This window comes from Passer domesticus, chromosome 22 (assembly GCF_036417665.1).
Source record: "Passer domesticus isolate bPasDom1 chromosome 22, bPasDom1.hap1, whole genome shotgun sequence".
Taxonomy (NCBI): domain Eukaryota; kingdom Metazoa; phylum Chordata; class Aves; order Passeriformes; family Passeridae; genus Passer; species Passer domesticus.
Window position 1 is genome coordinate 6,023,093 of NC_087495.1, and position 21,619 is coordinate 6,044,711.

Sequence of the window (21,619 nt, forward strand, 5' to 3'; positions counted from 1 at the left end):
ACCCCCTGGGAGCTGCTGGAAATCCAGAGCACAGAACAGCCCCACAATAAACCCTAAACATGGGCTGGGTCCGAGCCACCATCACTGCCTGCCTTAAAAATGTTAAAAATCTTGGTTTTGGGAGCAGGAGTGTGGCCACAACACACAGGAACAGCAGCTCAGCTCTCCCTGGAAGCCTGAGCAGAGCAGAAAATGCTGATTTGATGAAGAAGGGGCAGACTCAGAGCTGGAATTCAGGGTACTGAAATTCAGGAATATTTCCCAGTGCCTCTTCAGAGGACAAATCTGACTTCTACAAAGCCACAGATGGTGTGAGACACAAAGAAGTATTATTATTGTTGTTAATAATGAAGGGATGGGACTATTTCTGGAAGAACAATTTATTGTTTAGATAAACACTGGTCTCAGAGATTGTGAAATTTTAAAGGAGCAAGCAGTTGGCTATAGCTTAAGAGTAGTCACAAATTATTTGTTAGAAGATAATTTATAATTTTTAAATCTAATATATATTAGATTAAAATAGATCAAAATAGTTGTTACAAGGTTTCTTTTGTTTTTCTAACTTATTACCTTTACTTAATCTTGTTGCACCGTGGATATTTTTATCTAATGGGTCTCTGTCTCATGTCTATATATATGTTTCTATTATAACTTCTAAATTCTTAGCTTATTTATATAACTACACTTTTACTTTATAAACTCTTCACTATTTTATCAATACATCTTCTTGATATATTGTTACTTACAACTATAGAAACATAAGTTTATGTTTTTTCTGCTTTAATGTCTGTATTGTATTTTTACATTAATCTAAGCTCCTCTCAAGGCTGTAAATCAAACTTTTCTCACAAAGAAGCACCTCCCCACCTCAAAATAAAAACCAAAAAAATCCTCCAGCACCTCCCTGGCCCAAAAGCCTGCAGTAATCCCAAACTTACTGGGAGGTTGACATCACAGTTGAGCTCACAGAGGGCTCTCACCACCTCGGTGAAGCCTTGGCTGACAGCGACGTACAGGGCTGTGCACTTGGCATTGTTCAGCAGGTCTGCACTGGCCCCCTTGGCCAGCAGCACACGGGCAACTTCGGCTTGGTTTCTGGTTTAAAGCAAGGAAAAAAGACAGATTTGAGTCATTCCAGTCAATTCTTTCTCTTTGCAAAGCAAGAGAAAGCAGGTTTTGTATCCTCTCAGTCCCACCCCGCTTCCTCTCAGCGTTAAAAAACTGGGGGTTTTTTTGGTTTGGGGTTTTTTAGGGGGGGTTTTTTGTTTGTTTTTGTTGTTAGGGTTGGGATTATTGTTATTATTTATTGTTATTATTTCCACAGGGCCAGCAGGGGGGAGGTGTCCTACCCAAAGGCTGCGTAGTGCAGCGCCGTGTCCCCCTCGTCGTCACGCAGGTCGACGTTGGCGTGTGCCTGCAGCAGGGTCTTCACCACCTCCAGGTGCCCCTGGTAAGAGGCAATCTGCAGGGCAGTCCTGCCCTGGTTCTTGGCATCCACCTTTGGGAAGGGCAGAGAGACAGAAAATCAGGGATGAGCTCGTTCCGAGCCCGGAGCAGGGTGGGAACAGCCCAGAAATGCCACAGGGTCCGTGCCCTGCTGGCTCCTCTGCTGGCCAGCAGCTCCCAGCTGAGCTTGTCCCAGAACATTCTGGAAGGGGAAGGGGGCAGCATGTTTAGTCAGGAGGGGAGAAGTGAGAGAACAGAGCTGGAGCTCTGTAACTGCAAAGCCCTGCTGCCAAATCACTCAGTGCCTGAGAGCACGACGCTCCTCGATGCCTCTGCCAACAATTCCCTTCCCAAGGGAAAATGTGTGAGGAAATCAAATCAGCTTTGCAAAAGGCTCTGGAGGTGCCAGGTCCCTGCTGTGCTCTGCTGCTGCAGGCACTTCAGTGGGTGCAGGGGCTGCAGGGGACATCTCAGGGCTCAAGTGCTGCAGTGAGAGTTTTGGAGAATTAAAGGCACTGAAGAACAAGAGGTTAAAAAAAAAAAAACCAAAGCAGCTTCTGAAAGCAGTGGAGGCTAAGGAGAGGAGAAAGAGGCACAAAACCTCAGCAGACTGGCAAGGAGAACAAGTTAATAATCAAGGTTTTATCCCTGCAGCAGTCAGAGCACAGACAGGCTCAAAATGATGGGTGAGTCCTTTGGGCAAAGAGGAATTAGAGGTCACTGCTGCTCTTCCATTGACACCAGACAGGCAGGGCTGACAAGCTGGAAAAACCCTGCCAAGCAATTCCAACTCGCTCTAAGTCAGCCTCAAATCCAGCCTGACCTCTCTATAAGACTCAAATAGAAACAGCTAATTTTTTTTTATATATATATTAGAGTAGAAATAGAAGTCTAACAAAAATAACTGATCATATCATGGATTCCTCACTCTTGAGACTTTCCTATCTGGGATCAATCTGAGAATTACAAGTATTTGTGTCTCCTTCCCACCCCCAGAAGTTTATTTATAAACTGAAATTTAAGTTTATAAATAAAGAAGCATAATAAATACCAGACAAGCACTAAATCAACTTCTTCAGAGCTGATCCTGGGTCACAGCCCCACAACCACACCCCCAACAAAACCTCTTTTTGTTACTCGTGGTTTCCAAGGACACACTACTGAAACTTTGGTGGTTTTTTGGGGTTTTTTTCTGCCCTGTATCTAAACCCTGAGCCCCTCCCTGCAGGAGGTTTCAGGAGATGTGATCCTGACAGTTTGGCAAGCACAGGAATTGTCCAGCCCAGCTCCCTGCTCCAGTCAGACATGAGATAAGACACTGCACATCTGGGCAGCTTTTCTCCCTCCTGATTCCAACAATGTGATTTTACAAGGTCCTCTAAGGACAGGCACAGCCAGACACAAGCCCTGCCTTTCTTTTCCAGCAGATTTTCTGATTTCTGCTCCTGTTTTCCTATAGATAAACCCCTCTCCCTCTCATTCTACAGCTGCAGTGGCCACACAGGAAATCTGGGAAAAGCCAGCTTGGGAAAGGTGCTGTAAGGATTTTAGTTCAGATTTATTGCCACAAACTAGAGGCATAAAATATGCACATTTAACTTGTGAATTTAATCCTTGCAGCAATTGTAATCCTTTGCAGAAATTGCAGCAAAATAAATATTCCAGCTGTTAGGAGACACCACTAAGAGAGACACATCTATTGTTTTCCTCACATTCTTTTCCCTGCTTGACTACAAAATTTTATGATGATGTTTTAAAGAGCAGAAACAAAGGAAAAATAACATTTTTTGTCTTCCAAACTTGCCTTGTCTGGGTACTTCTGGAGGAGCTCCCGGATTTTAGCTGCGTTGTTGAGGGCTGCACAAATGACCAGGCACCCTGCGTGCTCTGACTCTGTCCTCTGGGACAGCAGCTTCTCCAGGACAGTCACCAAAGTACCTGAAAAAGAGACAAAAATGCACCTGTCACCCCAAATCTCCCAGTGTTTGAGGGGACACAGGTGTCACAGCTCGCCAGCAGTGCAAAGTCAAAAAATTTTGCAAGTTCTGACTTGAGCAAACAGTTCCAGATCCATCTGTATCAGGAAAACAAAAAAAAAATCCTGGCAAATCTGTGCTCCCTCCCACATGATCCTGACACTCAAGAGGAAATAAAGATGGTCAGGCCACAAAAAAAAATCTGAGCAGATGTGCAAAGCACAAAAAAAATTCTCCTCCATGTGATCCCAAACTCGATTTCAGGGCAGATTAGGCAAAACAATTGTGGATTTCACAACAGTTCCACGCACAGACCTGGGAATGTTTCACAAGAATCAGTGTCCTTGTACAGGAAACAGGATGGGACAGGGAACTGAGACACCACAGGGATGAGGCAAACACTGAACCCAGGGCAGAGCTGTGCTTAGCAATTCTGAGCCCGAAATTCTGTATTTTCCTGTTAAAACCAGCATTTTCAATTACTAAAATCTTTATTTTCCTGTCAAAACTAGTTTTGCTTACCTAGTAAAGTACAGCTGGGTTTTATTCTGTATTTTTCCCATTAGTCCCAGCATCTCCAAGTCCTAAATCCTGCAATTCCCCATTAATCCCAGCAATTCCCAGTCCTAAATTCCAGTGAGTCCTAAATCCTGCATTTTCCTGTCAATCCCATCATTTCCAAGTCCTAAATCCTTCATTTTCCTGTTAATCCCAGCATTTCCCACTCCTAAATACCAGTGAATCCCGAATTCTGCGTTTTCCTAGTAATCCCATCATTTCCAACTCCTAAATCTTACATTTCTCCATTAATCCCAGCATTTCCCAGTCCTGAATTCTGCATTTTCCTGTTAATCCCTGCATTTCCCAGTCCTAAATCCTGCATTTCCCCATTAATCCCAGCATCTCCCAGCCCTAAATCCTGCATTTCCCCATTAATCCTAGCATTTCCCAATTCTAAATCCTGCATTTCTCCATTAATCCCATCATTTCCAACTCCTAAATCCTACATTTCTTGTTAATCCCAGCATTTCCCAGCCCTAAATCCTGCATTTCCCCATTAGTCCCAGCATCTCCCAGCCCTAAATCCTGCATTTCCCCATTAATCCCAGCATTTCCCAGCCCTAAATCCTGCATTTCCCCATTAATCCCGGCATCATTTCCAACTCCTAAATCCTACATTTCTTGTTAATCCCAGCATTTCCCAGCCCTAAATCCTGCATTTCCCCATTAATCCCAGCATTTCCCAGTCCTAAATCCTGCATTTCCCCATTAATCCCAGCATTTCCAAGGTCTAAATTCCAGTGAGTCCTGAATTCTGCATTTTCCTAGTAATCCCATCATTTCCAACTCCTAAATCCTGCATTTCCCCATTAATCCCAGCATTTCCCAGTCCTAAATCCTGCATTTCCCCATTAATCCCATCATTTCCATCTCCTAAATCCTGCATTTCTCCATTAATCCTAGCATCTCCCAGCCCTAAATCCTGCATTTCCCCATTAATCCCAGCATCTCCCAGCCCTAAATCCTGCATTTCTCCATTAATCCTAGCATCTCCCAGCCCTAAATCCTGCATTTCCCCATTAACCCCAGCATCTCCCAGCCCTAAATCCTGCATTTTCCCTAAGGCCCAGCTTTGTTTGCCCAGCAAAGCACAGCCAAACTTCAATTCTCCATCCAGGGAAGAACACCTGGATTTTGCCACCACCCAAAGAGCTGGACCAAAGATCTCCCAGCCCTGGGGGGCTCGGGTTTGTCCCTCACTTTTGGACTCCTTGGCACTCTCCGTGGTCATCAGGTTGGCCTCCTCCTCCCTCTGGTAGGCTGTCAGGCAGGCAGGGTTGAAGGTCCAGGACTGTCCCCCCACTGACACTCGCAGATCTCCATCCCCATAGACCTTGATCACCTTCCCAATGTGCCCCAGGGTCTGTAAGGAAAAAAAAAAAAGGATATTTTTTCCCCCCAAAGCTGCAGTTCCCAGACCCAAAGCCGGGTTTTTTTTTGGTTTTTTTTTTGGGGTTTATTTTTTTCGTAAAGCTGCAGCTCCTGCTGTGTGAAAAGAAGCACTGGACAATGACACACTCACAGACAGCTCCCACTTCGAGGACACCAGAGGGTTCTCAGCAGTTTCTGGAGTTTTTTTGCCACGGAAGGGTTTTCCCAGGCACACTGGGAAAGGCTGGGGAGGGAGGTGCTGACAAGAACTGACCAAGCTGGGAGTGGGCACGGTTTCCTCTGCTCCTGGAGGAACCTCCATCCCACTTTTTAGCCACGCTGGGTTGATTTTAACACCTCCCTGCCTCATTGCAGAGAGTCAGGGAGGGCATAAGAGGAATTTGATGATGGAAACCTCTCCCAAATCCTTTTTTGCTGGATTCCCCCTTGTCCCGTTTGGGTGCCGCGGGCACGACGGCGTCACCGAGAGCCACCAGCTGGGCAGGGACTTCCCAGCAGGAATTCTGGGGGGGTTTACAAGCCCATGTGTAAGTGCTGAGGGCTTGGGGGAGCTCGGGAGGTTACTGGGCTGTCCTGGAACTGGAACTGGCGCGCACTCACAGGTGCCATCTCATCTGTCCACTCCCCATGACCAGGTTGGAACCGCTTCACTGTTTCCATATCATCTATCACCCGGACCACATCACCAACCCAAAAGGTGTTGAGCTACAAGAAAAAGAAAGTCATAAGCTTTTGGGGGAATGAAGCCACACACGGACAGAGACAAAAAATTAACAGTGATCAGCCCCTCCACCCCACTCCCAAAGTCCCAACAAACAAGACACCCACTGAGTCAAAAAACAGCATGGCAAAACATAAACACAGCTACCAAGAAAATAAACACAGCCCAATTCTCTTTTAAGCCAAGTGCACATTTAAATAGAGAAATTATTTGGAACAGGCAGTTTCCTAACTTCTTTTGCTCCAAATGGTTTATTATTAATTAATTCCAGATAAAGCATGGAAGTTTTCTTGGTCCATCTCCTCGCTACACCTGGCTAGGCACTGGAGATTTTAATTCAGTCTAATAAGGAAGTTAAATGTTTGTTGTTTTAACAGAAAAGGGTTTATCTGTGCTGGGAATTTGCCAGATGCTCCCTCTGCTCACTGAGCTAGGAAGGGAGCAGTGTCAAAACACAATTTTCAGAGCAGACTGATTTTGTACAAAACAGTCTGACACTGCATTTTCCACTGGTGCTGGGGGTTTTAGCATTGTGACCTTGCTCAGGTCAGAATTTTGTGGTCTTCCAGCAGCTTCTTCTACACCTAATTATCTCTATTTCTAATTATCCACTTCTCAAAGTCCTCAAACCTCTGGGGAAGGCCAGAGCTGCGAGCTTTAGAAATACAGCCACAAAATTAGAAGGGCTGGATTAAAGACTCAGAAGAATCAAAGAGAAGTGAGACAAAGATACAAAAAAGAACAACATGGAGACACAAAACAAGGAAGAACAAAAAAAAAAATCAAAGGGAAATTCTGTGGGGAAAAGGTTCATCACAAGGGCAAGGCAGCTGCAGAAGGATGAGGGACTGGAAGCTGAAATTAAGAAATGCAGTTTACCTTCAGGACTTGCAAAAGTTCAAAAAAAAACCAGGACAATTGTGTTTGGAAGAGCAGGGCGTCCCTTCAGCACCTCTGGGGACACTCTGAGCCCCACGTGAGCAGGACCAGTGAGCTCCCTGCAGATCCCCAGCACCCACCTTGGTCAGGGCTCCGGGGTGGAAAGTCCAGCGGGTCTCAGGGTTGAACTGGACCCTCACGTCCCCTCTGTCCGTGATCCTGTGCACGGTCCCTGTCTGCCCAATGAACTTTGGGCACAAAAAAAAGAGGGGAGAGCCCCTCAATCAATCACCTTCTTTAATAGTGGGGAAGGGAGGTAACTAAGGCTAAAGCACCCAGCATTTCCCATCCACACTGCCCCCAAACCTGTGTTCTGTAGCTTCCTACTAAGCCCAGCATTTCCCAGTATTAAAATCTGGTTTTTCCTGTAAATCCCAGCATTTCCAAGTCCTAAATTCCTGAGTCCTAAATTCTGCATTTCCCCATTAATCCCAGCATTTCCAAGTCCTAAATTCCCGTGAGCCCTTAATTCTGTATTTTCCCATTAATCCCAGCATTTCCAAGTCCTAAATTCCTATGATTCCTAAATTCTGCATGTTCCCATTAATCCCAGCATTTCCAAGTCCTAAATTCCTGTGAGTCCTAAATTCTGCATTTCCCCATTAATCCCAGCATTTCCAAGTCCTAAATTCCCGTGAGTCCTTAATTCTGGATTTTCCCATTAATCCCAGCATTTCCAAGTCCTAAATTCCTGTGAGTCCTAAATTCTGCATTTTCCCATTAATCCCAGCATTCCCAAGTTCTAAATTCCCGTGAATCTTAAATTCCATATTTTCCTGTTAATCCCAGATTTCCCAGTCCTAAATTCTGGATTTTCCCTTTAATTCCATCATTTCCCAAACCTAAATTCTGCATCTTCCCGTTAATCCCAACATTTTCAAGTCCTAAATTCCTGTAAATATCTACAAGGCTATTCTCAATATCTACAAGGCTACAAGCCTAAAAATAACTCTGACTCCAGCGTCCTATCACTAAAAAAAAAAAATCTGCATTTGTGATTCACTTCAACTCTAAGGTCACACAAAGATGTTCTGGCGACTTCCTGAGCAGTGCAGAAGGAGGCAGAGGCTGGAATTGTACCCAGGGAGAATGCAGGGACTTACCTCAGCCATTTTGGGATTCCAGCCCCCGTGGCCCTCCTGCATCTCGCGCAGGATGTCGATGTCCAGCAGGCACTTCACCTTGTCCCCGTGCTGGAAGGGATGCCTGTCTGTGCTCTCCTTCCTCTGCAGCTCAGCTGGTTTCCCTGGGGACAACAAGGACAGCACCCACAGGCATGCAGGGTGCAGTCACACACCCTGGGTGCCTCACTGGCTTCCTTACAAGGGCTGAAAATTAACATTAATTTGGGGCAGAATGGTGCAAATCCCTTTTCATGCCCTATAGGGCAGCAGAGAAATCAGCAGGATTTAACTCTATATCAATAATTGCATTCTACTACAATTACATTTTACCATTTCCAATTTTATATTAATAAACCATAAGCAGCTCTAATTTGTCCCTCTGCAGAGCAGGGAATGCCTCTCAGGCCGTGGCAGACACCAGGAGCTGTTCTTAGCAATCCACTCACCCACAACTGCTGTGTTCAGACATGCCCACACAGCACCCAAAATTAGTTCTTCACCCCCACAGGCAGGCACAGAATTCACTCTGAGGAGTTCCTTACCCTCCCACCCATCCCATGCATCCATACCCCTGGAATTAAGCTCCTCATCCAACCTTTCCCCCCCTCATGCTCTTGCCAAGGTGCCCAGGGAGAGAAAAGTTTGAGAAGGACTGGTAAAAGTCTTCCTGAAAAGTTTTGTCTGATAAAAACCCTGATTTTGTTGCTGCAAACACCAGAACAGACCCCTCTGTTTTCCTTCAGGGAGTCAAAAATGTTTTTCTCATTAAAAGAAAAACAACCCCACAGCTAAATTACACCTGGGTAAAGAAAAGCTTCAAGTCCAAAAGCACAAGGAGTTTCCTTGGATTTAAGAGAAAAGGAGGATTGCAGCAAGTTGCCAGCACAGACACCACCTTTTCCCATCACTTTTTCTAATTTTTGGCTGTTCCATTCTTCAAAGTCTCCCTTTGGTCACATTCCCCCTTTTGGCTCCAGCAGGAGAGTGTCTGCTCTCTAAAAGCACAGTGAACAACAGCTTGCCTGAAGAATTAAAAGCTTTGGATTGACAAATGTAATAAAAGTGAGAAAAGCTGGGTTCTCTGTAGCAGAGTGGGAATTTCCTGCATTTCCAGCAGAGGTTGTATTCCTTGGGATAGAACTGTGGGTATCTGATGGTTTTAACACTGAAAGCTCAAACTATTTCATGAACCACTCTGAGATCAAGCAGGATGGTCCCACACAAACCAAATTCTCTCAAATAATGCTCATTATGTGGGAACTTTAGAAAAACCAGGAGGTGGTTTTGTGTCTTTCCAAACAAAAAATGATTCAGCGCCAACGGCCGCGTGAATCACAACTCCTCAACAAAGACTTCACCCACCTAATTTTGGGAGGTGCTCCTTGTAGTAGAAGCCCCCAGAAGCCTCCACAGTACACTTGAGGTCCACTTTTCCCTTGTGGCCCACCCTGTAGACGTTGGTGGTGCCATCTGCCCAGGTGACGCTGGCGACGCTGCGGCCGGTCTCCACGTCCCAGCCGCGGATATCGACCACGCGGCCAATCTTGCCCTCGCCCCCTGAGGGGAAAAGAAGTGCAAATCAGGAAAACTGGATCATGAGACAGCTCATTTGGAGTGATTAGGAGGGAATCTCTGTGTTAAAGCTGCTGGAACCCAGCGAGCCGTTCATTTTGGAATGATTCTGTGGAGGATTCCTGGTGTGCAGGAGCACGGCCTAGTTGGGGAATCACACATGGTGTCATGGCACCACACTGTGGCAACAAAAATACTCAGCAGTGCTGCAAGATCCAGGACCCAAGTGCTAAAGATCCACCCAGGATGTTTAAATCTCTCCCCAACACCATCCATGAGCTGCAAGATCCAGGATCCAAGTGCTAAAGATCCACCCAGGATGTTTAAATCTCTCCCCAACACCATCCATGTGCTCCAAGATCCACCCAGGATCTTTCAATCTCTCCCCAACACCATCCATGAGTTGCAAGATCCAGGATCCAAGGGTTAAAGATCCACCCAGGATTTAAATCTCTCCCCAACACCATCCATGAGCTGCAAGATCCACCCAGGATCTTTCAATCTCTCCCCAACACCATCCACGTGCTCCAAGATCCAGGATCCAAGGGTTAAAGATCCACCCAGGATGTTTAAATCTCTCCCCAACCCCATCCAGATGGGGGAACATCAAAGAAACTTGGTTTTCCTCAAGCAAGGAGCTTGAGGAATCCAGAAGAGGAGGATGGAAATGTGGAGGTGAATCTGGCTGGGCACTGGGACGTGCTCTGATCCAAGAGACAACACAGTGAAGGCAACCAGGGTTTGCAGATTCCCAATTTGGGCAAGTCCCAAGACTTCCTCAAACAAGGACAGCAAGATCTGTGTCGCTGAGGAACTTCTGGATGTCTGCAAAGTCCTGAAACCCAGCAGCCTGGAGAGCTGGACTCCTCACTGATCACCACAAGGCAAAGGCTGGGTTCTGCTGCCAGTTCTGCTCATGACAAGACCGTGGCTGTGGATGGGGCAGCTCCACCAAGACCAGAGAGCAGCTGAGGGCTGGATTCAGGGCTCCTCTCACTGCTCCTGCCCAGGAGCTGCCTTCAGGTCAGCAGCACCAGTCTCAGACATGTAAATGCTGCTGGGATCTCCAGAGGCTGGATCAGCCATATTGAGCATAAGCTGATTTACTCCCTGACCCTGCAAGCACCCACACCCTCCACTGAACCCAGGGCTGCAATAAATGGCAGAGTCAACTCTGGAAACCTTTGAACTTTTGACTTAATTCTGCAGAGGCAAAAGGAGCTGTAAACATCACAGTGTGTGTGCAGGGCTCTGGGACACAGGGAAAGCTCCCTCAGCCCTGGAGCAGCACACAGCAACTGCTGTCACCGACCTGGGGACAGGAATTACACCCTAAAGCAGTTTAAAAAACCAGTTTTGTCCTATTTCATTCTCAGCCTGAAGGTTTCCATTCCTACAGAACTGAACCACTCTCCAGTGACCACAGTGTGAAACCCTCCTTAGAGAGAATTCCTCCTCACTGCTCTTTAAAGTATCCAAATAATGACACTGCAAAAACTCCAAAAGAAAATGGGTGCTGTACACGAAGTCAGATAAACTCTCCACCATCAATTAAAGCTTTTTCAGGAAGAGGGGAGTCGTTCTTTTCTTGTCACATGGTGTGCATTTACAATTTTATACAAGGATGGTTCTCAGTGGTTTTCACATATGTGAAGAGGAGCAGCAAAACTTCCTCCCCACACCCTGGACACAGTTTATGTCACAGATATGTGATACACAACAAATACAAGGAAAAAATAGATTTTAATTACTCTAAAGAACAGGCACTTGCATCACCTGAACAACTCCCCTAGAAGCTGCTGCTCAACACGTGGATTTTCAACCAGCAATTTGCAAAAATAAAAGAATATTCCACATATAGAAAAAAATTATATCTATATATACATATAAATATCTATATATTAAAAATAGATACATATATAAATAGGAATAAAATATAGAATTAAAATATAAAATATAGAACGTAAATATAAATAAAATGGAAAATAGAAAAATGAAAATATAAAATATGAATAAAATGAAAATATTAAATATAAAACTGTAAAAATTAAAATATTGAATATTTTAAGATATAATTTTTATTATACATATAAAAAAGCAAATGGTGTTTTAGAGGACTTTCCAAAAGCAGCTTACCATCCTGGTTGCCCCACTCCCAGTCAGGCCCACGGACCACTTTAGCCCCCTGGAAAGTCCCTTTTAACGTGATGCGAGTCAGATTCTGCCGAGGGCTCACGAGGACCCTGCAGAAAGAAAATCAGAGCAAGAAATGAATTTGTTGTTGTTACAGAAGTGCCAAAGCTGAGGGCTGTCCCACGAGGACCACCCTTGGCTTTAGGGTGCTGGACATTTCTGGGGGGGCCCTGCAGGGAGGCACTGATGGAGCTCAGCACGTTCTGCAAGCAGAAAATCAGAGAATCTGAATGAGATTGAGAGAATCAGAGAATCTGAGTCAGATTGAGAGAATCAGGGAACCTGAATCTGAGAATCAGAGAATCTGAATGAGATTCAGAGAATCAGAGAACCTGAATCTGATTCAGAGAATCAGAGCAGCAGGGCTGTGGCATTCATGGAGCTCAGCATGTTCTGCAAGGAGAGAATCAGAGAATCTGAATCTGAATCAGAGAATTAGAGAATAAGAATCTGAATCAGAGAATCAGAGAATCTGAATCTGAATCAGAGAATTAGAGAATAAGAATCTGAATCAGAAAATCAGCAAATCTGAATCTCATTCAGAGAATCAGAGCAGCTCAGAGCAGCAGGGCTGTGGCATTCCTGGAGCTCAGCATGTTCTGCAAGGAGAGAATCTGAATATGAATCAGAGAATCAGGGTCTGAATCAGAGAATCTGAATCTGATTCAGAAAATCACAATCTGAATCTGAATCAGAGAATCAGAGAATCTGAATCAGAGAATCAGAGAATCAGGATCTGATTCAGAAAATCACAATCTGAATCTGAATCAGAGAATCTGAATCTGAATCAGAGAATGACTGATCCAGAGAATCAGGGAATCTGACTCTGATGCAGAGAATCAGCAGCAGGGCTGTGCCTGGAGCATCCCAGGCTCTCCCAGAGCTGCCTGCAGCCCACAGCCCCAGCAGAGCCCCCCAGCTGCAGGGAAAAGGAGCAGGGTACCTACGTGATGGTGAACAGGGGGTCTGATGTCCTGTTAAAGCAGCTCCCAATTCCCATAATGGCACAGCAGCCTCTCTGCTGTCCCCAGGCCGCCACAAAGCCACCAAAAAGTCACCCAAAAACCCACGGGGGACCTGCCTGGCTGCTCAGGCAGGGCACAATCCCGTTTCTAGGTGCCCCAATCCATGCCCCTGCAGCCAGACAGGCTCCTGGCAAGTCCCAGCCCAGACAGGGCAGCCCAAGTTCAGCAGCTGCTGCTCGGGGCAAGGGGAGGGGAAGCTTCCTGGGGGCAGGGCTGACCTCAGAGCATTTCTTTTCCATCTAATACCTCCAGAGGGAAGGTGGAGACTCAGGAGGATGAAAAGCTTATGCTTGAACTTAGTGTTTACTTATCCATTAAGTCTTTTCCTTTCCTTAACCTGTTGGCAGATCTGCCACCTGTGGTTTACAACCCTGTGGGTTTCAAAAGAGGGAGGGACTATTTATGCCTTGCTCTTGTAATGACTAATAATTAATATTCATTAATTACCCGAGCTCAGCAGGAGGAAAATGAAGGGTTGTGTTTGGAGGGTTGAGATTTTGACTGGTTTAAGCACCATCAAGGCTGGATATTGTTATGAAAGAAGATAATGACAGTGGAGGGAAAGCTCAGCTATGAAGAGCCACTGCTCAGCACTGATTTTATTGCACTGTCAGGCACTGATAAAACCAGCATGGATTTGGGTACAGCCTCTGAAACAGCCTGGATGTTTTCACTGCATTTTGTTCAATGTTTTTCTAAAAATTTATCAAAGATGTCTGAGCCAAGCCCTGAGACAAAGTGATAAAAATACAATTCTCTCTTCCAAAGCCTTCTCTCACAAGGGATGGGATTCAATGCAAAGATTCTTACTGATAGTAAAATAAAGCACCAAGCTGAGCTTAAGATGTTTAAATAGCAAAATATCCACCCCTCATTCTATTCTTAGCAGAAGTTCCCTTTTTGGATGATCATGTAACAGGAGTCATTCCCCAGCTCACCACTCTCACATTAACCTGCCACCTCCTCTGAAATTTGTGGATGGAGACCAAAAAAACAAAGCTGAGCTTCCTTAAAGAAGGGAATTGTAAGAAATTCCATCTCCTGTCCTGCTGCAATTCTGGGGCACCCAGCAGAAGTGCCCTCCTTCCCCGGCCTCACCAAAATCCTGACCCTGCCTTAAACCACCCTTCACCAAGGAGTGATGCAAGCACCAGATCTCCTGAGTCATATTCTTATCAAGGTTCTCATCTAATTCAATGTTTTGCTCCAAATATTGGATAACAACCAAAGTTACCCGGTGTGATGCAAAAAATACCCCTGAGCTAAATTTAATCCCTGTGGTGCTGCCTTTAATAACAAATTTAATTATGACAGCACAAGTCTGCAGCCACTTCTGCCCTACAAATTCCAAGGATATTAAATTACTGCAGAGCCCAGAAATGTGCAGAATGAAGTTATGGCTCTCTCCAGCATGGAGAACCACTCCCTGGGGATCTTCTGCCTGCTCCAGCTTCTCTGAGGTGCTGATTTGGGATTTTACATCCCTGAGATCTCTGCTGCAGCACCTGGAACAGCAGCATCAGCCCTGCTTCAAAGAGAGGGATGGGGGATCCAAATCCACTGATCTGGAGAAGTTCAAACAAAAACTACTTTAAATTTGCAGCAGCAAGCCAGAACTCCTTCACACCAAGCATGGTGATGTGTCTAGTGAGAGTTTTCTGCTGCAGAAAGTTTTTATACAATAAGAGGAGCAGGAAGCAGAAGTCATGGTCACTCTGTAAGGGGGCAGCCCATAAATATCATATTAATCCCTCCAAATTGACTGATCTGGAGAAATTCAAACAAAAACCACTTTAAATTTGCAGCAGCAAGCCTGAGCTCCTTCACACCAAGCATGGTGATGTGTTTGTGGGATTTTTCTGCTGCAGAAAGTTTTTATACAATAAGAGGAGCAGGAAGCAGAAGTCATGGTCACCCTGTAAGGTGGCAGGCCATAAATATCATATTAATCCTTCAAAATTGACAGATCTGGAGAAATTCAAACAAAAACCACTTTAAATTGCAGCAGCAAGCCAGAGTTCCTTCACACCAAGCATGGTTGATGTGTTTTGTAGGATTTTTCTGCTGCAGAAAGTTCTCATCTGAAGAAATAAACACAATTAAGAGGACTGGGAAGCAGAATTACGGTCACCCTGCAAGGTGGCAGCCCATAAATATCACATTAATCCCTTCCTAAAGGTACAGCTCTAAACCAGATTTTCCTCTTGTGGGAGACACAAACCCACATCCCTGCCAGGACACACAAAGATCCACCTCCAGAAAAGCCAAAACACAAAGATCTTGCAGGAACTACAGGCAAAAGTGACCTCAATGCAAGAAATTCCAGGTTTTCTAATCCCCCCAGCAAAGCTTCTCCTGAAACTCTTCCAGCAGAGGATAAAGGAAGGCACTTGTGACAGATGGCTCTGGTTGCTCAAGCAGGAACCAGACTAAGACAAGGAGCTGGAGAGGGATCAGGATCACAGAAACCTATTTCAGGAACTGCCTCTACCCAGATTTTTTCCTTTTCAATCCTTTCCTTCCTTGACAGGACACAGTTCATGACAAAACCAGCTGTATCCTTACAACACATGAATTTATCAGTGGTTTTTTGGTAACTCCAAAGTAATTTGGATCACAGAAACCTATTTCAGGAACTGCCTTTATCCAGATTTTTTTCCCAGACAAGGCACATTTATTGACAAATCCAGCTGTATCCTTGTATCATACACGTAGATATCCTTAAATCCACATCTTTATCAGTAAAAGCTGTGGTTTTTTTGGTAACCCCTAAAGTAATTTGGATCACAGAAACCTATTTCAGGAACTGTCTTTATCCAGATATTTTCCTTTTCAATCCCCTCCTTCCTTGACAGGACACAGTTCATGACAAAACCAGCTGTATCCTTATAACACATGAATTTATCAGTGGTTTTTTGGTAACCCCAAAGCAATTTGGATCACAGAAACCTATTTCAGGAACTGTCTTTACCCAGATATTTTCCTTTTCAATCCTTTCCTTCCCTGACAAGTCACATTTATTGACAAATCCAGCTGTATCCTTGTATCATACACGTAGATATCCTTAAATCCACATTTTTATCAGTAAAAGCTGTGGTTTTTTGGTAACCCCAAAGCAATTTGGATCACAGAAACCTATTTCAGGAACTGTCTTTACCCAGATATTTTCCTTTTCAATCCTTTCCTTCCCTGACAAGGCACATTTATTGACAAATCCAGCTGTATCCTTATAACACACGAATTTATCAGTAAAAGCTGTGGGTTTTTGGTAACCCCCAACATAATTTGGATCAAATCCTGCTCTGAAAAGCCACAGCAGGGAAGGTTTCACACCAAGGCTACTAAATGGGAATTAAAAAGGTTCCTGCAGACAGTTTTTCACTCAGAAATGTTCATGCAGAGCATTTAAAGGCAGAATATTGCACTGAGAAGATGCAGAAACAGCACTGAGCACACAGAGTGAAAAATGTCTTATTATCATCCTCCAAACTTCATTATTCAAAATGAAGCTAAATCTGGCTCAGGGAAGGTTTCCCTTGTAATTCCAGAAAAGATAAAGATAAAATACGCCATTGAAGCACAATCCCTGTTCCAAAAATGAAACAGGATAATTAAAATTACACAAGGGAATCCCCAGTATGAAAACACACCTTGGTGCTCATGTTTGGGGTTTTTTAAGGAGGCACAGCCAATTTATCTGGCAAATCCTGGTGGATTTTGCCCTAAACCAAACAAATTCATTAACAGATAAAAATAAATAAATCCATATTAATAATTCATTTGATTCCGAATATTCCTCACCCAAATTTCTTAGCTCAAACTGCCATTGCAGTTTAAAATAAATGGTGAATAAATAGCACCTGCTGAGGAGGTTTTTTTTTTGTAAATAAACGTGCATCTCCTGACTGCCCAGAAATCAAACCTGCATCTCCTGATTGCCAGAAATCAAACCTGCATCTCCTGGCTGCCAGAAATCAAACCTGCATCTCCTGGCTGCCCAGAAATCAAACCTGCATCTCCTGATTGCCAGAAATCAAACCTGCATCTCCTGGCTGCCCAGAAATCAAACCTGCATCTCCTGGCTGCCCAGAAATCAAACCTGCATCTCCTGACTGCCCAGAAATCAAACCTGCATCTCCTGACTGCCCAGAAATCAAACCTGCATCTCCTGGCTGCCCAGAAATCAAACCTGCATCTCCTGATTGCCAGAAATCAAACCTGCATCTCCTGACTGCCCAGAAATCAAACCTGCATCTCCTGATTGCCAGAAATCAAACCTGCATCTCCTGATTGCCAGAAATCAAACCTGCATCTCCTGATTGCCCAGAAATCAAACCTGCATCTCCTGGCTGCCCAGAAATCAAACGTGCATCTCCTGACTGCCCAGAAATCAAACCTGCATCTCCTGACTGCCAGAAATCAAACCTGCATCTCCTGATTGCCAGAAATCAAACCTGCATCTCCTGGCTGCCCAGAAATCAAACCTGCATCTCCTGGCTGCCCAGAAATCAAACCTGCATCTCCTGACTGCCCAGAAATCAAACCTGCATCTCCTGATTGCCAGAAATCAAACCTGCATCTCCTGATTGCCAGAAATCAAACCTGCATCTCCTGACTGCCAGAAATCAAACGTGCATCTCCTGACTGCCCAGAAATCAAACACCCAGCAGCTGTCACTCAGCTGCTGGATGAGCTCAGCCCTCCGAGCCACAGATGCAATTTGGATTATTAAAGACCTAAATCAGAGCACACACTTGTTCCTGGATCTGATTTCCAGCTCCAGCTGGTAACTCCACCAGCCAGAGCTGGTTGAAGAATTACAGATGAAAAGAACTGCAATTTGTGTTTTGACTACAGGATAAAGCACAATGGGAGAAAATATTTGTATTTCTTGTGCTTGATTACACAAAACATTTCCCTGTGCAGCTCGCTGGCTCCTCCAGCTCCATTGTTTGCCAGCAAAAAAAAATAAAAATAAAAAACAGGGCTTGTGAAAACTACTGAGGTTGTGATTTATTGGTGAGAAAATTCTAGAAAATAGCCTGGGTGGATTGTTCCACATCTGAAATTCAGCTCAGGCCCAGCCCTGAGCAGGTGATCCTAGCAAAATGCTGGTGCTGCATGGGAATAGAACAACATTAATAGTTTGTATCTCTGATACAAAATATTAATTTGTATATATTATATATATTATAGATTTTATATATATTATATTATACTATATTATATTATATTATATTATATTATATTATATTACATTACATTACATTATATTATATTATATATCTATTTTATATTATATATTATATATACAATATGTATATTGTATATATATTATATAATATAAAATATATAAATATATAATATATATAAATATATATTATATATAAATATATAATATAATATAAATATAAATAAAATATATTATATATATAATATATACAATATATATACACATATTGTATATATTATATATATTATACATTACATTATATTATATTATATTATATTATATATTTATATTATATATTTTATATTATATATTTTATATTATATATTTTATATTATATATTTTATATTATATATTTTATATACAATATGTATATATATAGTATATATTATATATATAATATTGTATTATTTTGTATCTCTGCAGAAGTCACCAGAATGTGCCCGACTTTTCCAGCCCCAACAGAAACTTGATGAGCTTTGCTTTGCTGCCCTGCTCACAGACACTGATTTATCTTCCAATTACTAAGCACAAATTCAGCAAATGGATACAACAGCTCTGAAAAAAGCTCTTCAGTCAAACTCAGCTGTTCCATCCTTTTAAGCCAAGGATGAGAGCCTCTCCCACAAGAGCCATAAAAAAAAAATCCAAACTAAACAATAAAAAAATATCAAATTAGGAGGTCAGGAAGAGATTACCTCAAATAGCAAAATTAAAAAAAAAAAAAAGTCAGCACTTGAAGTTCAAACTCAGGTCATTTTAAGAGCTGAAATAGCTCTTCAGGTAAAGGTGTCCCAAAGGCTCTTTGGGAACCCTCTGCAGGGCCTGTCTGGGTTAAACCCCCAAATCCTGGATTAGTGACCTGCTGCAGGCTGGGAGGGCTCAGCCCGGCAGGCTCTGCCAGCAGCAGGAATGTGGGATGGACCAAAGGATTGCCACTCCTGGGAGAAACCTGGGGTCTAAAGGAGGCTCAACAGAAAAACCCAAATCCACACAGCATTTAAAGACTCTGATTTTCTCTCCTTGTCCTTAAAGAAGTGCCAAAGGTTTTCTTTTCTGCTATACTTAGAAGGAAAAAAAGGAAACAATCTGATTTTTCTCTCTTTGTCCTTAAGGAACTGCCAAAGGTTTTCTCTTCTATTTTACCTAGAAGGAAAAAAAGAAAATACTCTGATTTTCTCTCTTTGTCCTTAAGGAAGTGCCAAAGGTTTTCTCTTCTATTTTATACCTAGAAGGAAAAAAAGAAAATACTCTGATTTTTCTCTCTTTGTCCTTAAGGAACTGCCAAAGGTTTTCTCTTCTATTTTATACCTAGAAGGAAAAAAAGAAAATACTCTGATTTTTCTTTCTTTGTCCTTAAGGAACTGCCAAAGGTTTTCTCTCCTACTTTACTTAGAAAGAAAAAATAAAATACTCTGATTTTTCTCTCTTTGTCCTTAAGGAAGTGCCAAAGGTTTTCCCTTCTACTGTACTTAGAAGGAAAAAAGAAAATACTCTGATTTTTCTCTCTTTGTCCTTAAGGGACTGCCAAAGGTTTTCTTTTCTGCTATACTTAGAAGGAAAAAAAGAAAATACTCTGATTTTTCTCTCTTTGTCCTTAAGGAACTGCCAAAGGTTTTCTCTTCTACTTTTCCTAGAAGGAAAAAAAGAAATACTCTGATTTTTCTCTCTTTGTCCTTAAGGGACTGCCAAAGGTTTTCCCTTCTACTGTACTTAGAAGGAAAAAAGAAAATACTCTGATTTTTCTCTCTTTGTCCTTAAGGGACTGCCAAAGGTTTTCTTTTCTGCTATACTTAGAAGGAAAAAAAGGAAATACTCTGATTTTTCTTTCTTTGTCCTTAAGGAACTGCCAAAGGTTTTCCCTTCTACTTTTCCTAGAAGGAAAAAAAGAAATACTCTGATTTTTCTCTCTTTGTCCTTAAGGAAGTGCCAAAGGTTTTCCCTTCTACTGTACTTAGAAGGAAAAAAGAAAATACTCTGGTTTTTCCTTCTTTGTCCTTAAGGGACTGCCAAAGGTTTTCTCTTCTACGTTATATTTGGAAGGAAAAAAAAAGAAGAAAAAAGAAAAGAAGAGAGATGAGTGATCTGAGCAATAGTCCAGTGAGTCACAGGCAGAGAATGTCTGTTCCTGAAGAGGATGCTGCAGGGCCAAGGCAGGGCCTGCCCAGCTCAGAGCTGCCTCCCTCCCTCCCTCCCTCCCTCCACGGAAACCTCTCCGTGGTTTGTTCGAAGGTGATCCCTGCCCTCTGCTTCACACCAGGACATCCCATCCTCAAAAACCAGAGCGCTCTCCAGAGCCTGCCCCAATAAATCACATTTATTACAGCAAGGGTGGGGCCCTCACATGGGCAACAATTTTTTTTTTACTTATATTTTAATATTGAATTTTTTTTTTTTACTTTTTTTTTTTACTTAGAGATGGAGTAACTGAGATGTGTTTTAAAAATTTTTATTTTTCGTTTCATGAGAAGGGTGAGGTTATACAGATGTCATAATTTATTACAATTAGAAGTTGGCTATTTTTTAATTACAAACCACAGCATCCCAACTGCTCCTGGGGAAGGTCAGGTCCCACCTGCAGGGCTGGGAAACCCCAGCACAGGGCAGAAAATTGGGGTTGCTTGTGGGAAAGGGATTTGTAGAAAATTCCTCAAGGTTTTTATAGTGTGGATTTGTATTTAAATGTTAAGATAAGAAATGCTGACTTAAAAATGCCAGGGGATAGGAGAGACATTGCTGAGAGAGAAATGGAACCAGAAAGTTTCAAAAGGTGGCCTTGAAAATAAAACTAAATACTTTGGAGAAACAGAACTGTGAAAGATGTATTATCCCACGAGGGGTAATTTTAGATTATTAACTTTAAGGCATTTACTGAACTGTGTGGCTCAAGCTGATAGGCCAAGAAACACTTATAGTGTATTGTAATTAAGAAATAATTAACTTCTGATTGTGATGAGTGAATTATAACATCTGTACTGTCCCACCCTTCACATGAGACTGAAAATGGAATAAAAGTTTTGCAAACACCTCTCAGCTGCCCCATCCCTGGTCAGAAAAGGGCTCAATCCCACAGCTGCTCTGCAGCAGTGCCTTTTTTGTTTTTAATTTCCCAGTGAGTAAAATGATGTACTTAAAGCTCAACTAAAAGACACAAGCAGGCATCCCTGAGTAACTGACTTGGAGATAACTCTGGTATTAAAGAAAGAGTAAAAAACTCCTCCTGTCTCTTTTTATAGAGATGTGTGTTTTTAGAGATACTCCAAATTGTGAAGCTCATTTCACAGTAGGATCTGGCTGGATTCTCACATTAACACTCCAGAAATTTAACATATTAAAGCTCCAGAAACAGCCCAATCTGGTGGATGAATACAAATCTCAGAGGGGAGATTCTCTGGCCAGGAACATCCTTCCTCTGCCAGGAATTTTGGCTCAACCAAGGC

At 43.0% G+C, this 21,619-nt stretch overlaps 1 protein-coding gene across 8 annotated transcripts in view; it reads right to left on the reverse strand.

Moving 5' to 3' along the window:
- MIB2 (MIB E3 ubiquitin protein ligase 2) overlaps positions 1-21,619 on the reverse strand; it is a 47,130-nt gene that overhangs the window by 11,290 nt on the left and 14,221 nt on the right. For 7 of the 8 annotated variants that reach the window (XR_010350144.1, XR_010350143.1, XR_010350142.1 and 4 more), the window contains exons 4-12: positions 11,868-11,974; positions 9,522-9,716; positions 8,139-8,281; positions 7,116-7,223; positions 5,976-6,080; positions 5,184-5,346; positions 3,251-3,384; positions 1,350-1,498; positions 939-1,095 (exon numbers count right to left, since the gene is read on the reverse strand). Coding sequence is in view for 2 of the 8 variants with exons in the window: in XM_064397163.1 (XP_064253233.1) it covers positions 939-1,095; positions 1,350-1,498; positions 3,251-3,384; positions 5,184-5,346; positions 5,976-6,080; positions 7,116-7,223; positions 8,139-8,281; positions 9,522-9,716; positions 11,868-11,974 (1,261 nt within the window). In the remaining 6 variants the exon portion in view is untranslated. The remainder of the gene's footprint in view (positions 1-938; positions 1,096-1,349; positions 1,499-3,250; positions 3,385-5,183; positions 5,347-5,975; positions 6,081-7,115; positions 7,224-8,138; positions 8,282-9,521; positions 9,717-11,867; positions 11,975-21,619) is intronic. The other variant, XR_010350145.1, reaches the window with a different exon arrangement.